Genomic DNA, 14506 nt, shown 5'->3' with positions numbered 1-14506 from the left:
TAAATTGCCTATAGGTGTGAATGTGAGTGCAAATGGTTGCCTGTGTCTATGTGTTAACCCTGCGACAAACCTGTCTGTACCCTGCCTCTTGCCCTAATCCGTTATTTTAAAAGACAGATCAAACATGTTTTTTATTTTGAGTGAAAACTGTAAAAAGTACTTTTTGTTATATCAAATCATATGTTTGAAAAATAGGCAAGTAGACTATAAAGTTTCGCACTGTTAGTACCTATCCTCTTTAGTCACTTTACTTTCTACCTCTAAGATATACTCCCAAAGTCAAAAACCAACAGGCTTAAAAACTCCTTTGTCCCACACGCCATCAGACTGTTTAACTCCTCACTGGAGGGGAGAGGAAGGAGAAACAGGGGGACAAGGGAGGGCGGGAAAAACTGAGTTGTAGGACTTTTCTACACGGTGCAATTTTTGCAATATTATTATTATTTTATTTTTTTGTCTCTTTCTTATATTTGACTGTGCAATAATCACTGTGCAATATACTCACTCAAATGAGCAATCCTATTTATCCATATTGCATATTCTCCTATATATGTGTATATGTGTATATATGGTGTATTTATGCTTATATCCTTACTCTCATTCCCCTTAATGTATCTGTAACATGCAACTTCTTTCGGTGCTTTGCTACTGGAAACTGAATTTCCCGAAGGCACCCACCCGAGGGATTAATAAAGTTTCATCTAATCTAATCTAATCTAAGATGTAACAAAAGCAGTGATTAATAGAGTGTGTACTGTGTCGCCCTTTGCTGGTGTTGAGTGGTACTGCATCATACAGTGCAACCGGTGAATCTGGTACTCTGAAGAGCTCCTTTCCTTGTTTCTGTTTGCATGTACAGTGAGTTCAAGTTAAGCTGGAAATCAAAGAAACAAGGAAGTTTTTTTGTTGTGTCTGTAATTAGAAAGGGGCCTCAGTTTATTTTGGGTGATTTGTGGTGAAGCAGAAATCAGTACACTGGTTCATGCTGCTGCTGAAGTCTAAAGAGCTCGAGTATATGCTGGATGTCCTGTATATTATTTCCAAAAAGTCACTGTATCTTTATCCAGTGTAGCATAACAAAATTTTGAAAGAAAAATAAAAGAAGTATAAAATGTGGATGAATATGAAATATGAAGGATACATCAATATATTGATCTCAGTGACCCTCGTGGCTCAGACTTGTCTGCTTTGGTTTGTATCAGAAATTTTATTTCATTTCTTTACAGAAAGAATTACACAAGAAAACGTGTTTGTTGCATCAACACTGTCAAAAATCATCAAAAGTACAGTAATAAAAAATCCATACATATGTTATGTAGACCAGTATTTCCTTAACAAGTACAACTAAAACCAACTTCTCTAAATAACCCAATAAATGGCTGAACAGGATACAGATCCAGAATCAGAGACAAATGCAGCAGTCTTCAACTCAAGGTTGGTCTGTCAAACTCTCATTGAAGAGAGAAGCTGATTTCAGATCATATTTTTTTCACATTTTTACAATTTATTAAAAGCTGCAGCTCTTTTAAACCCACAATCCTATTATATACAATTTAGAAATAGAAAAAACAACAACTGCTGCTAAAATTGAAATTAAAGTGACTTAAATAATAAAAAGAAAAGAAAACTCATCTGCTCCTTGTCTGTGCTTAAGGTTCATGACTTCAGCCTTTGCAGTTAAAAGTTGCAGTTAAGTTTAAAGACATCACTATTATTCTAACCTCCAACCAGACTGTGGCAGTGGGATTGCATTATGGATCATGTAGGTATTATGTTTTCACATTATTTGATGAAGAATTCTTTTATGGAAATGTTTTACTGGAAACTCTGCTTCTTTTATATGTAAATCAGTATTGTGAATGTATCTGTAAAGAAAACATCCTCAAGTTTTCTTCTTTCTTCCTAGAATGATCTTAAGAACATCTAAAATTGGATACACTGAGAAATATTCAGCTCCATTCTGACATATTGCACTTTGAAGATGTGATTACTTTTAAAAATACTTCTACTAAAATGACTTTTGGGGGGGTGGGTTGTGGGGCTTGTCTATACAAAGCTTCTAAAGCTCTATTTTATATATATATTTTTTTTAATCAAGGATTAATTGTTTAGCACCAATGATGAGACAGTTTTCTACAGGTTTTATACACAGTGTCCCTGATCTTTGAGTCCCTTTAAAGGTGTCTTCAGCTCTTTGCCTCTCACATACCCTCTGCTCTGTCTCTCTGTATCTTCAGACCTCTTTACAAAGACTTGGATCTCCATGGATCCAGTGGCAGATCTGGGCGTATTTAGGAGGTGTGATCCTCACTGCAACATTAAAGTCCCTCTGCTCACCCCCCTCCACCTTCACCCAATGATGGCCTGAAAACACTCCAATCACCCTCCTCTTCCACTTCCCCTTGCTGCCTGTGTGTCCCGCTTCCTGCCTGAGTCGGATGTAAACACCCGCCCCTATAGCACCGGTCTGCGCGTCGCAGTGCTGATACATCAGATCATCAGACTCCTTTGCCACTGAGCAGAAGCGATAAACCACCCTCATCTCCGATACCGTCAGGCAGGTTTTTGTCAGCATCATAGCCTGAGAAGTGGATCCTTGTGAGGGGTGCAGTCGAGGGTGCTACTCCGAGCTCCATGTGCTTTTGCTTTACTGGTCGTTTCAGCTCCAGAAGGGCGTAGTCATAGTCGGGGGAAAGAGAATTAGTAGAGTTCTGGGTGTGGATCCATCCTTTAGGGATTTTTGTTTGCTTAACTCGAGTCCAGCGAAACACTGGTTCCTGTGTGGCCCCAGTACTGCGGCGGACACGAATGAGGCCTTTTCGTCTCCCTCTTCTCTCAGACTTTTTGTCTCCACCATCAGCTGTTCCCTCCTCAGCCCTTTTTCTCCCTCTACGTCTTCTACCTTCAACTCCCTTTCTCCCTCTCTCCCCAACTAAACTATTCATCTCCCCACCTCCATCCATTAGCTTCTCCTCTCCTTCCTTCTCACCTTTCTCAGCCCCTCCTTTCCTTCCTTGTCTTCTCCTCCCTCCTCTTCTCCTCCCCCCACTTCCTCTTGTAGTTTTCAGCTGTAACAAACCTACTCTAACCTTCCTGGCACCCTCCAGGTAGTCCCTGCCATCATGGATGCAGTGTGCTGCTGTTAGCACATGTTTTGAAGATATCAGGACTCCAGAACAGCCCGTAGAGATGCGGACTGCAGCAGAGAACGGGTAGTTGGTGATGAAATGGGAGTCTGAGATCACAAAACGACCATCTGCTCCATAAACCTGCCGTTTCCTGCGGGGAAGACCTGTTGAATGTGCCGGTGGTCTTGTAGACATCTTGTTGATTCCCTGCAAACTCATGTCTGTATGTGTGCGAGTGCCATTTTCATACAGCGTCTCATATCCCAGATTTCTCTCTTGCTCAGTTTGGTCTACAGGTGGTAGGGTGCTTTGACATTCTATTCCACAGAGCATAGGTGGATGCTGTCCAAGATAAAGACAATGTTGGATAACACCTCCCACCCACTCCATGACATGTTGGTCAGTCACAGGAGCTCGTTCAGTGAGAGACTGAGATTACCGAAAAGCACCACTGAACGACACAGGAAATCATTCCTGCCTGTGGCCATCTCCCTGTACAACGCATCCACTTAACACACCGTTTGCTGCTACAGCTACACATGTTTCTTTTCCAACTATTTATTTATAAGTGACTTATGTATGTATGTATGTATATATTGTACTATTCTTAGTTAGCGTATTGTCTGTCTTGTCTTAATGTTGGTTTAAAATGGAGCACTGTAACAAAAAATAATTTCCCCCAGGGATCAATAAAGTATTCTGATTCTGATTCTGATCTTTGCCGCTCTTCTTTCTAATTCTTCTTTTTCCTCTTCCTGCCCTGTGAACAAAGGTGTTCTTAAAAGTGCTGTGCGTGTGGCCACCAGCTCAGGAAGGCTCTGTCTGGTCCACCTGTGCACCTCGTTGCTCTCACTGTTGCCAAAAATACCAGAAGCTGAAAGTGCAGCTACACAGAGCAGCACACACTTCAAATGAGTCAGGGCCATCCCGCTGAAAATACAGTAAAAAAATATATATATATATTTGAGAGTTGGAGAGAAATACCAAAAGATTTTTACACTGAGGCTAGGAGTTAAATGACCAGCAGATGGCGCACAAGCTTTACGTATGAATTGAAAATAGCTCGGCAGCTAAATGTTTAAGATTTCACTTTAAATTAAAATGACATTTTAGTTAGTTATTTCCGTTAACTTTGAAAAATATTTCTAATCTAATCACGAAATATAATCATTACCTTTCCTATAAAACCGAAAACATATTTTCTGGATCCAAACTAATGTATTTATTGCAAAGTTAAGCAGGTCAATAACAAACAACGTGAAAGCTATGAAAATAAATCGGCATAACCCGTAAATTTAAAAATATATACATTTTACAGATATTCTTAGGAAGGACATATTAATGTAAATAAGCTAATGTGACCTTTTCGTTGTTAGCGGCATGTAAAAAATGAAAAATATAAAACATTCCTACCTGCAGATAAAATAAATATATTGTCCTTACTGTGGATTAAAAAAAAACTCTCTCTATCCGAAATACTTCCCGCAGACTGCTTCCATCATTTGCTGAGCTCAAAGGAAAAAAAGAGGGGGATCGCAATGAGAGGCAGCGTGCAGGGTCCTCATAGGCATCCACATCCCACTCCGAAGTATAAAAAAAAAAAAAAAGTCCGCACCAGGCATGCAGAGGGATGAACCAGCCCAGCAGCACGAAGGCTTTTGTATTTTTAGCAAGTGATGACATCACGTTTGAGGTCAAAGTTGCAGTCGTGTGGACACAGATTCCGGTTTATGTTGCTATTTCGTTCTTTTAGAACTGTATTTAAACATAAACATTTATTGCTCTTACATATAAATCAGCCTCGAGAAACTTTGAGTGTAGGTTTATGTGTGTGTGTGTATTAAATGTATTTCAAACGACCTATCAAAGTGTTTCTAGACATGAGTCCAGTGCAGCTCTTACCTGTAGTTTAACCCCTGCTGTTTATGTCAACAAAGACTCTGCTACAGGCAATTACAAGTTATTCCTATCCTATTAGTTGCTGCTACAGAGATTTTATTCTTGTGTTATTCTCATGTTTTGTCAACCTTTGTTTCTATGAAGTGTAACACCCATCCCACGTTCTATTGACAGGGGCCCTGGGTTCCTGTTGTTACTTTCCTATCGATACTCCCTTTTTAATGCTTATGGTATTAAATATGCAATAAAACTACACTATATAGAAATAAATCACACACAAGCAGGTCAATTATAAAGTTAACTCCACTTTAGTGAATGCTTAATTAACAACACAAAAGAAAATAAGTAAAATCAATAAAGTTTGTTAAACAATGGTAAGGTATCTACCTCAACAGAAACAAAATAATCAAATAATATTGTGGGCCCACACGCACTCTCACCAAACACACACACACCTCAAGTGCTACAGTCTTTCTGCTAGCGAACCCCTCGTTGCAGGCCTGAGTCGTGGCTCGGGTGCGTTGGGACCTAAAACAATATGGTCGCTTCACTTGTTGCCAAGCAGTAAAAATAAAAAGCACGTGCAAACAACAGTACTCACACCACCAGGCAGTTCAAGGGGATAGCGGGGAAACTGGGTCACGGCTACCAGCAGGCCGCGGCAGCAGCACTCACAGTCGTCCTTTCCACGTGCTCCCACGTGAACACATAACTTCAGCACACCAGCAGAAGGGACCTCTCTGACACGCCAGCAAGACGTCCGTCTCCTCCTACTGAATCACACAACCCCGATAAATGCCAGTTCACATGCGATAACATTCAATCTTAGCATTAGCTTATTAAATAAAAACAGAGCAGAACAAGAGCTTAGCGAATATGCTAGGCTACGCTAGCGGCTATGTTAGCAGTTGTGCTAGCGGCTAATCGCGGTTAGCAGTTAGCCCGTTTTACACAATAACATTGGGTACAAGTGTCAGACAAAATTCACACTTACCTCACAGTAGGGTACAACAGTTCTCGACTCCAGTTAACTATCCGTCAACCCGAAAATGCGTCTGTCGCCCTTCTATGAACTCTGCGTTCACTCGACACTGTTCAGCTCTCGTCTCTCTCGCTTCCTGCAGAGTGCACACGGCTCCCCACTTACTCCCACCCCTCTACCTGAGACTACTTCAGGGTTCACTGGAGCTGTAGTACATATCAATACCATACCAAAAATAATGACATAAACCTCAAAACACAAATAAAAAGGTTGTGCATTTAACTGACACACATCACATACTTTGCAGGCATTTGTATACATTCTTGAACACATTAAACATTTGCAATTAACTATCAATATTAATGAACAAATTTAAATAATGAGCTACTTATATAGCCAGGGCTACAGAAGTCAAAATAGCCTGACCAGTTCCAATGAAAGTGGAAAACATCCAGTTCTATGACGTAAACGCTGAAAATCAGTTCTCAGTCTTTATACATGTGAAATCTATACTTCCTTGGTGTTGTTCCATCTGTTGTGACAATTTGATACTAAGGGATTAATCCTCATTTGCATTAGCATCACAGTTTCTTTGTTATTAGTTCCCCTTTGATTCATCAAAAGGTGAACACCTTCAACATTTATCATTATTAGTGCGTGCCACTCACACCAAGTTTCCAGCATGGCACAAGTCAACTCCACCACGGTTACTTCTAACATCTCTTCCTCTCCTGGATATTCAACTGGGACTGTCTGGTACTCCACCAATCTGGTTCCTGCAGTGGTGCTGTCCATCTGCTTCCTGCTGGGATTCCCTGGAAACATCGCTGTCATCATTCTCAAGCCAAACTGGGAGAACATGTCCAGTCTGAGCCAGAGTTTGATGCTGAGTCTGGCTGTGTCAGACCTGCTCTGCCTGGGTACCCTTCCATTGTGGATTTACTCTTTCCTCTATAGCTGGACCTTCAGCTTGGTGCCCTGCAAACTCATAACATATTTTGTGTATGGCAGTGTTTATGCCAGTCTGCTGACTGTGACGGTGCTCAGTGTCCAGCGATATCTTCAGGTTATTCACCTGCAGAGGAGTTTAAATCAGGTAAGAGCAAGGAAGCTGCTGCTTCCACTCTGGCTGTCTGCAATGACCCTGTCCACTCCTGCTTTACTAGCTCAACAGCTAGTTGAAGTATATCAGCAAAGGATATATTGCAGACCTCAGTACTCATCTGAGGGACAGAGGACGGCTGTACTGTTGACAGAGGCCCTTGTAGGATTTGTGTCCCTTTCTGTCATTGTTTTTTCATACATCAGTCTCTACAGAAAGGTGAATCGGGCAGCCTTTTTCAACAATCCACAGACCACAAAACTGATTACCAGCATCATTGTGACCTTTGTTGTCCTGTGGGTCCCATATTTTGTTATCGATGTGCTGGGTGTGGCAGCCATTTTCCTAAAAAATGAGGCCCTGCTAACATTTTGTGAAGACAGCTGGAATACTGTTGGAGCACTAACATTTGTAAATGGTGCAGTCAATCCACTCCTGTATGCCTTTGCTTCTGATCGTTTGTCCACAATGTGGCAAAAATTGCTGAAAATTTAATACAGAAGTTCAGAATAGCTCAAACCCTGCCTGAGTCAAGAGATATCACTACAGAACCAGCATCTTAGAGATTTCCCTGCATGGCAGAGTTCAACCACACTGTTATATTACTAATATTATTATTATTATTATTAATAATAATAAGATAATAATAAGATAACATAATAAGATTATGTATAATGAATATTGTATCTTAAGTGAAGAGATCTCCTCTCTCCTGCTGATGCACACAGGGTGCAGTCCACTCTATCACAGAAAGCTGTTGATGATTGGTGGTTTAATAATAAACTATGAGGTTAAGCAACATCTCCTGTCAAATCGACTGTGTGCTAAACCTGCTAAACAGTGTGTGAATGTGTGTGTGAATGGGTGGATGACAGGTTGTGTAAAGCGCTTTGGGGTCCTTAGGGACTAGAAAAGCGCTATACAAATACAGGCCATTTACCATTTAAACCTGATTTTTCCAAAACCAAATCAATGAGTTTTGCTGCCTAACCTAACCAACCACAGTCTACCAATGCTGAAAGCAGCCAAAAAGCCCCAGTATACCCACCACAATGGTCGCTTTCCCCACTGCTGCAAACTCCCTTGTGTTGCAGGACAATTTTCACATCACATCCTGTGTCATGAGACACAATCCTTGCTGTGGTCTGGATCTTTGCACCTTGGCACAATGCGCTGCGGTTGGTTGAAGACACGAGTGCACAATCAAACCGTTCTTTACAGCCATTTTAATGACAATCCTGTTAACTATACCTTTAGATAATTTTAGGTGATGTATGAATAAAGTAAATGAAGTAATTTCCATGTTGCAAGTCATTTAAATTTTTTCATTGGCTTCATTGGCTTATATACTGTTACAGTGGTTAGCACTGTTGCCTCACAGCAAGAAAGTCCTGAGTTCAATTCTAACATGTTTTCCCTGTGTTTGGATGGGTTCTCTCCGGGGACTCCGGTTTCCTTCCCCAGTCCAAAGACATGCAGTTAGTGGGGATAGGTTAATTGGAAACTCTAAATTGCCTATAGGTGTGAATGTGAGTGCAAATGGTTGCCTGTGTCTATGTGTTAACCCTGCGACAAACCTGTCTGTACCCTGCCTCTTGCCCTAATCCGTTATTTTAAAAGACAGATCAAACATGTTTTTTATTTTGAGTGAAAACTGTAAAAAGTACTTTTTGTTATATCAAATCATATGTTTGAAAAATAGGCAAGTAGACTATAAAGTTTCGCACTGTTAGTACCTATCCTCTTTAGTCACTTTACTTTCTACCTCTAAGATATACTCCCAAAGTCAAAAACCAACAGGCTTAAAAACTCCTTTGTCCCACACGCCATCAGACTGTTTAACTCCTCACTGGAGGGGAGAGGAAGGAGAAACAGGGGGACAAGGGAGGGCGGGAAAAACTGAGTTGTAGGACTTTTCTACACGGTGCAATTTTTGCAATATTATTATTATTTTATTTTATTTTTTTGTCTCTTTCTTATATTTGACTGTGCAATAATCACTGTGCAATATACTCACTCAAATGAGCAATCCTATTTATCCATATTGCATATTCTCCTATATATGTGTATATGTGTATATATGGTGTATTTATGCTTATATCCTTACTCTCATTCCCCTTAATGTATCTGTAACATGCAACTTCTTTCGGTGCTTTGCTACTGGAAACTGAATTTCCCGAAGGCACCCACCCGAGGGATTAATAAAGTTTCATCTAATCTAATCTAATCTAATCTAAGATGTAACAAAGGCATTGATTAATAGAGTGTGTACTGTGTCGCCCTTTGCTGGTGTTGAGTGGTACTGCATCATACAGTGCAACCGGTGAATCTGGTACTCTGAAGAGCTCCTTTCCTTGTTTCTGTTTGCATGTACAGTGAGTTCAAGTTAAGCTGGAAATCAAAGAAACAAGGAAGTTTTTTTGTTGTGTCTGTAATTAGAAAGGGGCCTCAGTTTATTTTGGGTGATTTGTGGTGAAGCAGAAATCAGTACACTGGTTCATGCTGCTGCTGAAGTCTAAAGAGCTCGAGTATATGCTGGATGTCCTGCATATTATTTCCAAAAAGTCACTGTATCTTTATCCAGTGTAGCATAACAAAATTTTGAAAGAAAAATAAAAGAAGTATAAAATGTGGATGAATATGAAATATGAAGGATACATCAATATATTGATCTCAGTGACCCTCGTGGCTCAGACTTGTCTGCTTTGGTTTGTATCAGAAATTTTATTTCATTTCTTTACAGAAAGAATTACACAAGAAAACGTGTTTGTTGCATCAACACTGTCAAAAATCATCAAAAGTACAGTAATAAAAAATCCATACATATGTTATGTAGACCAGTATTTCCTTAACAAGTACAACTAAAACCAACTTCTCTAAATAACCCAATAAATGGCTGAACAGGATACAGATCCAGAATCAGAGACAAATGCAGCAGTCTTCAACTCAAGGTTGGTCTGTCAAACTCTCATTGAAGAGAGAAGCTGATTTCAGATCATATTTTTTTCACATTTTTACAATTTATTAAAAGCTGCAGCTCTTTTAAACCCACAATCCTATTATATACAATTTAGAAATAGAAAAAACAACAACTGTTGCTAAAATTGAAATTAAAGTGACTTAAATAATAAAAAGAAAAGAAAACTCATCCGCTCCTTGTCTGTGCTTAAGGTTCATGACTTCAGCCTTTGCAGTTAAAAGTTGCAGTTAAGTTTAAAGACATCACTATTATTCTAACCTCCAACCAGACTGTGGCAGTGGGATTGCATTATGGATCATGTAGGTATTATGTTTTCACATTATTTGATGAAGAATTCTTTTATGGAAATGTTTTACTGGAAACTCTGCTTCTTTTATATGTAAATCAGTATTGTGAATGTATCTGTAAAGAAAACATCCTCAAGTTTTCTTCTTTCTTCCTAGAATGATCTTAAGAACATCTAAAATTGGATACACTGAGAAATATTCAGCTCCATTCTGACATATTGCACTTTGAAGATGCGATTACTTTTAAAAATACTTCTTTTTTGATGAGATGAGACAGTTTTCTACAGGTTTTATACACAGTGTCCCTGATCTTTGAGTCCCTTTAAAGGTGTCTTCAGCTCTTTGCCTCTCACATACCCTCTGCTCTGTCTCTCTGTATCTTCAGACCTCTTTACAAAGACTTGGATCTCCATGGATCCAGTGGCAGATCTGGGCGTATTTAGGAGGTGTGATCCTCACTGCAACATTAAAGTCCCTCTGCTCACCCCCCTCCACCTTCACCCAATGATGGCCTGAAAACACTCCAATCACCCTCCTCTTCCACTTCCCCTTGCTGCCTGTGTGTCCCGCTTCCTGCCTGAGTCGGATGTAAACACCCGCCCCTGTAGCACCGGTCTGCGCGTCGCAGTGCTGATACATCAGATCATCAGACTCCTTTGCCACTGAGCAGAAGCGATAAACCACCCTCTCATCTCCGATACCGTCAGGCAGGTTTTTGTCAGCATCATAGCCTGAGAAGTGGATCCTTGTGAGGGGTGCAGTCGAGGGTGCTACTCCGAGCTCCATGTGCTTTTGCTTTACTGGTCGTTTCAGCTCCAGAAGGGCGTAGTCATAGTCGGGGGAAAGAGAATTAGTAGAGTTCTGGGTGTGGATCCATCCTTTAGGGATTTTTGTTTGCTTAACTCGAGTCCAGCGAAACACTGGTTCCTGTGTGGCCCCAGTACTGCGGCGGACACGATTGAGGCCTTTTCGTCTCCCTCTTCTCTCAGACTTTTTGTCTCCACCATCAGCTGTTCCCTCCTCAGCCCTTTTTCTCCCTCTACGTCTTCTACCTTCAACTCCCTTTCTCCCTCTCTCCCCAACTAAACTATTCATCTCCCCACCTCCATCCATTAGCTTCTCCTCTCCTTCCTTCTCACCTTTCTCAGCCCCTCCTTTCCTTCCTTGTCTTCTCCTCCCTCCTCTTCTCCTCCCCCCACTTCCTCTTGTAGTTTTCAGCTGTAACAAACCTACTCTAACCTTCCTGGCACCCTCCAGGTAGTCCCTGCCATCATGGATGCAGTGTGCTGCTGTTAGCACATGTTTTGAAGATATCAGGACTCCAGAACAGCCCGTAGAGATGCGGACTGCAGCAGAGAACGGGTAGTTGGTGATGAAATGGGAGTCTGAGATCACAAAACGACCATCTGCTCCATAAACCTGCCGTTTCCTGCGGGGAAGACCTGTTGAATGTGCCGGTGGTCTTGTAGACATCTTGTTGATTCCCTGCAAACTCATGTCTGTATGTGTGCGAGTGCCATTTTCATACAGCGTCTCATATCCCAGATTTCTCTCTTGCTCAGTTTGGTCTACAGGTGGTAGGGTGCTTTGACATTCTATTCCACAGAGCATCTTTGCCGCTCTCCTTTCTAATTCTTCTTTTTCCTCTTCCTGCCCTGTGAACAAAGGTGTTCTTAAAAGTGCTGTGCGTGTGGCCACCAGCTCAGGAAGGCTCTGTCTGGTCCACCTGTGCACCTCGTTGCTCTCACTGTTGCCAAAAACACCAGAAGCTGAAAGTGCAGCTACACAGAGCAGCACACACTTCAAATGAGTCAGGGCCATCCCGCTGAAAATACAGTAAAAAAAAAAAATATTTGAGAGTTGGAGAGAAATACCAAAAGATTTTTACACTGAGGCTAGGAGTTAAACGACCAGCAGATGGCGCACAAGCTTTACGTATGAATTGAAAATAGCTCGGCAGCTAAATGTTTAAGATTTCACTTTAAATTAAAATGACATTTTAGTTAGTTATTTCCGTTAACTTTGAAAAATATTTCTAATCTAATCACGAAATATAATCATTACCTTTCCTATAAAACCGAAAACATATTTTCTGGATCCAAACTAATGTATTTATTGCAAAGTTAAGCAGGTCAATAACAAACAACGTGAAAGCTATGAAAATAAATCGGCATAACCCGTAAATTTAAAAATATATACATTTTACAGATATTCTTAGGAAGGACATATTAATGTAAATAAGCTAATGTGACCTTTTCGTTGTTAGCGGCATGAAAAATATAAAACATTCCTACCTGCAGATAAAATAAATAAGCACTCCCATTTAGCGTTGTCCTTACTGTGGATTTAAAAAAACTCTCTCTATCCGAAATACTTCCCGCAGACTGCTTCCATCATTTGCTGAGCTCAAAGGAAAAAAAAGAGGGGGATCGCAATGAGAGGCAGCGTGCAGGGTCCTCATAGGCATCCACATCCCACTCCGAAGTATAAAAAAAAAAAAGTCCGCACCAGGCATGCAGAGGGATGAACCAGCCCAGCAGCACGAAGGCTTTTGTGTTTTTAGCAAGTGATGACATCATGTTTGAGGTCAAAGTTGCAGTCGTGTGGACACAGATTCCGGTTTATGTTGCTATTTCGTTCTTTTAGAACTGTATTTAAACATAAACATTTATTGCTCTTACATATAAATCAGCCTCGAGAAACTTTGAGTGTAGGTTTATGTGTGTGTGTGTGTGTGTGTGTGTGTGTGTGTGTGTGTGTGTGTGTGTGTGTGTGTGTGTGTGTGTGTATTAAATGTATTTCAAACGACCTATCAAAGTGTTTCTAGACATGAGTCCAGTGCAGCTCTTACCTGTAGTTTAACCCCTGCTGTTTATGTCAACAAAGACTCTGCTACAGGCAATTACTCGTTATTCCTATCCTATTAGTTGCTGCTGCAGAGATTTTATTCTTGTGTTATTGTGTTATTCTCATGTTTTGTCAACCTTTGTTGACCTCTATGAAGTCAAAATAGCCTGACCAGTTCCGAGGAAAGTGGAAAACATCCAGTTCTATGACGTAAACGCTGAAAATTAGTTCTCAGTCTTTATACATGTGAAATCTATACTTCCTTGGTGTTGTTCCATCTGTTGTGACAATGTGATACTAAGGGATTAATCCTCATTTGCATTAGCATCACAGTTTCCTTGTTATTAGTTCCCCTTTGATTCCTCAAAAGGTGAACACCTTCAACATTTATCATTATTAGTGCGTGCCACTCACACCAAGTTTCCAGCATGGCACAAGTCAACTCCACCACGGTTACTTCTAACATCTCTTCCTCTCCTGGAGATTCACCTCATCCTTCTTTGGACTCCAGGAGTCTTGTTCTTACCTTCAGGTGGTTCACCTACAGAGGAGTTTAAATCTAGTGAAAGCAAGGTTGCTGCTGGCTCCTCTCTGGCTGGCTTCGATGACCCTGTCCATCCCTGCTTTAGTGGTTCGATGGCTGGACAAAGATCAGCACTGGACACGTTGCAAACCTCACTACTCCTCCAAGGGTCAGAGGGTAGCTGTGGTGTTGGCAGGACTCGTGGTAGGAGTTGTGTCATTTTCTGTCATGGCTTTTTCATACATCAGTCTCTACAGAAAGCTGAATCGAGCAGCCTTTTTCAACAATCCACAGACCACCAGACTGATTACCAGCATCATAGTGACTGTATTTGTCCTGTGGGTGCCATATCGTGCCATGAATGTGGTGGAGATTGCAGCTGTTTCCCTCGATAACAAATCCTTGTTAAAGTTTAGCGAGGACACCTGGAACGCTTTTGCCTCTGTAACATTTGTAAACAGTGCCGTAAATCCACTCCTTTATGCCTTTACTTCTAATCGTTTGTTCAGTCTTTGCCAAAAAATGCTGAACATTTAGTGGAGAAGTTCAGATTTCCCCAAAATCTGTCTAAGTCAACAGATGTCACTGAAGAAGCAGCACCTCAATGTTGAACATCTTTGGAGAATAATTTTTGCCCTGCTGATACTGGAAATTATATTTTGAGTCAAAATATCTCCTCTCTCCTTCTGATACGCACAGGGTCCTCTTTATTTGTCACAGGCAACTGTTGGTGATTGGTGGTTTAATGATGAATTTCA

The 14506-nt window shown here is 40.8% G+C and overlaps 1 protein-coding gene and 3 pseudogenes across 1 annotated transcript; 2 read left to right on the top strand and 2 right to left on the bottom strand.

The window, feature by feature from the left end:
- Positions 1 to 883: 883 nt before the first annotated feature.
- On the bottom strand, positions 884 to 5387 carry LOC147312404 (inactive serine protease 35-like; annotated as a pseudogene).
- A 1304-nt stretch (positions 5388 to 6691) lies between these two features.
- LOC147312403 (leukotriene B4 receptor 1-like) lies at positions 6692 to 7674 on the top strand (annotated as a pseudogene).
- A 2131-nt stretch (positions 7675 to 9805) lies between these two features.
- Positions 9806 to 12898, bottom strand: LOC147312402 (inactive serine protease 35-like). Its single transcript, XM_086264150.1, has 2 exons — positions 12673 to 12898; positions 9806 to 12203 (listed from the first exon to the last, which is right to left on the bottom strand). The coding sequence occupies exons 1-2, from the start codon at positions 12699 to 12701 to the stop codon at positions 10760 to 10762; spliced, it is 1473 nt and encodes a 490-aa protein (XP_086120276.1). The 5' UTR covers positions 12702 to 12898; the 3' UTR covers positions 9806 to 10759.
- A 755-nt stretch (positions 12899 to 13653) lies between these two features.
- LOC147312401 (leukotriene B4 receptor 1-like) lies at positions 13654 to 14285 on the top strand (annotated as a pseudogene).
- The last annotated feature ends 221 nt before the right edge of the window (positions 14286 to 14506 follow it).

This window comes from Aulonocara sp. 'chitande type north' Nkhata Bay, linkage group LG15 (assembly GCF_057382095.1).
Source record: "Aulonocara sp. 'chitande type north' Nkhata Bay isolate Kocher_YH1m ecotype deep benthic linkage group LG15, A_spYH_male_GT1.1, whole genome shotgun sequence".
In the NCBI taxonomy this organism is placed as follows: Eukaryota; Metazoa; Chordata; class Actinopteri; order Cichliformes; family Cichlidae; genus Aulonocara; species Aulonocara sp. 'chitande type north' Nkhata Bay.
This window is presented reverse-complemented; position numbering and strand designations above follow the sequence as displayed.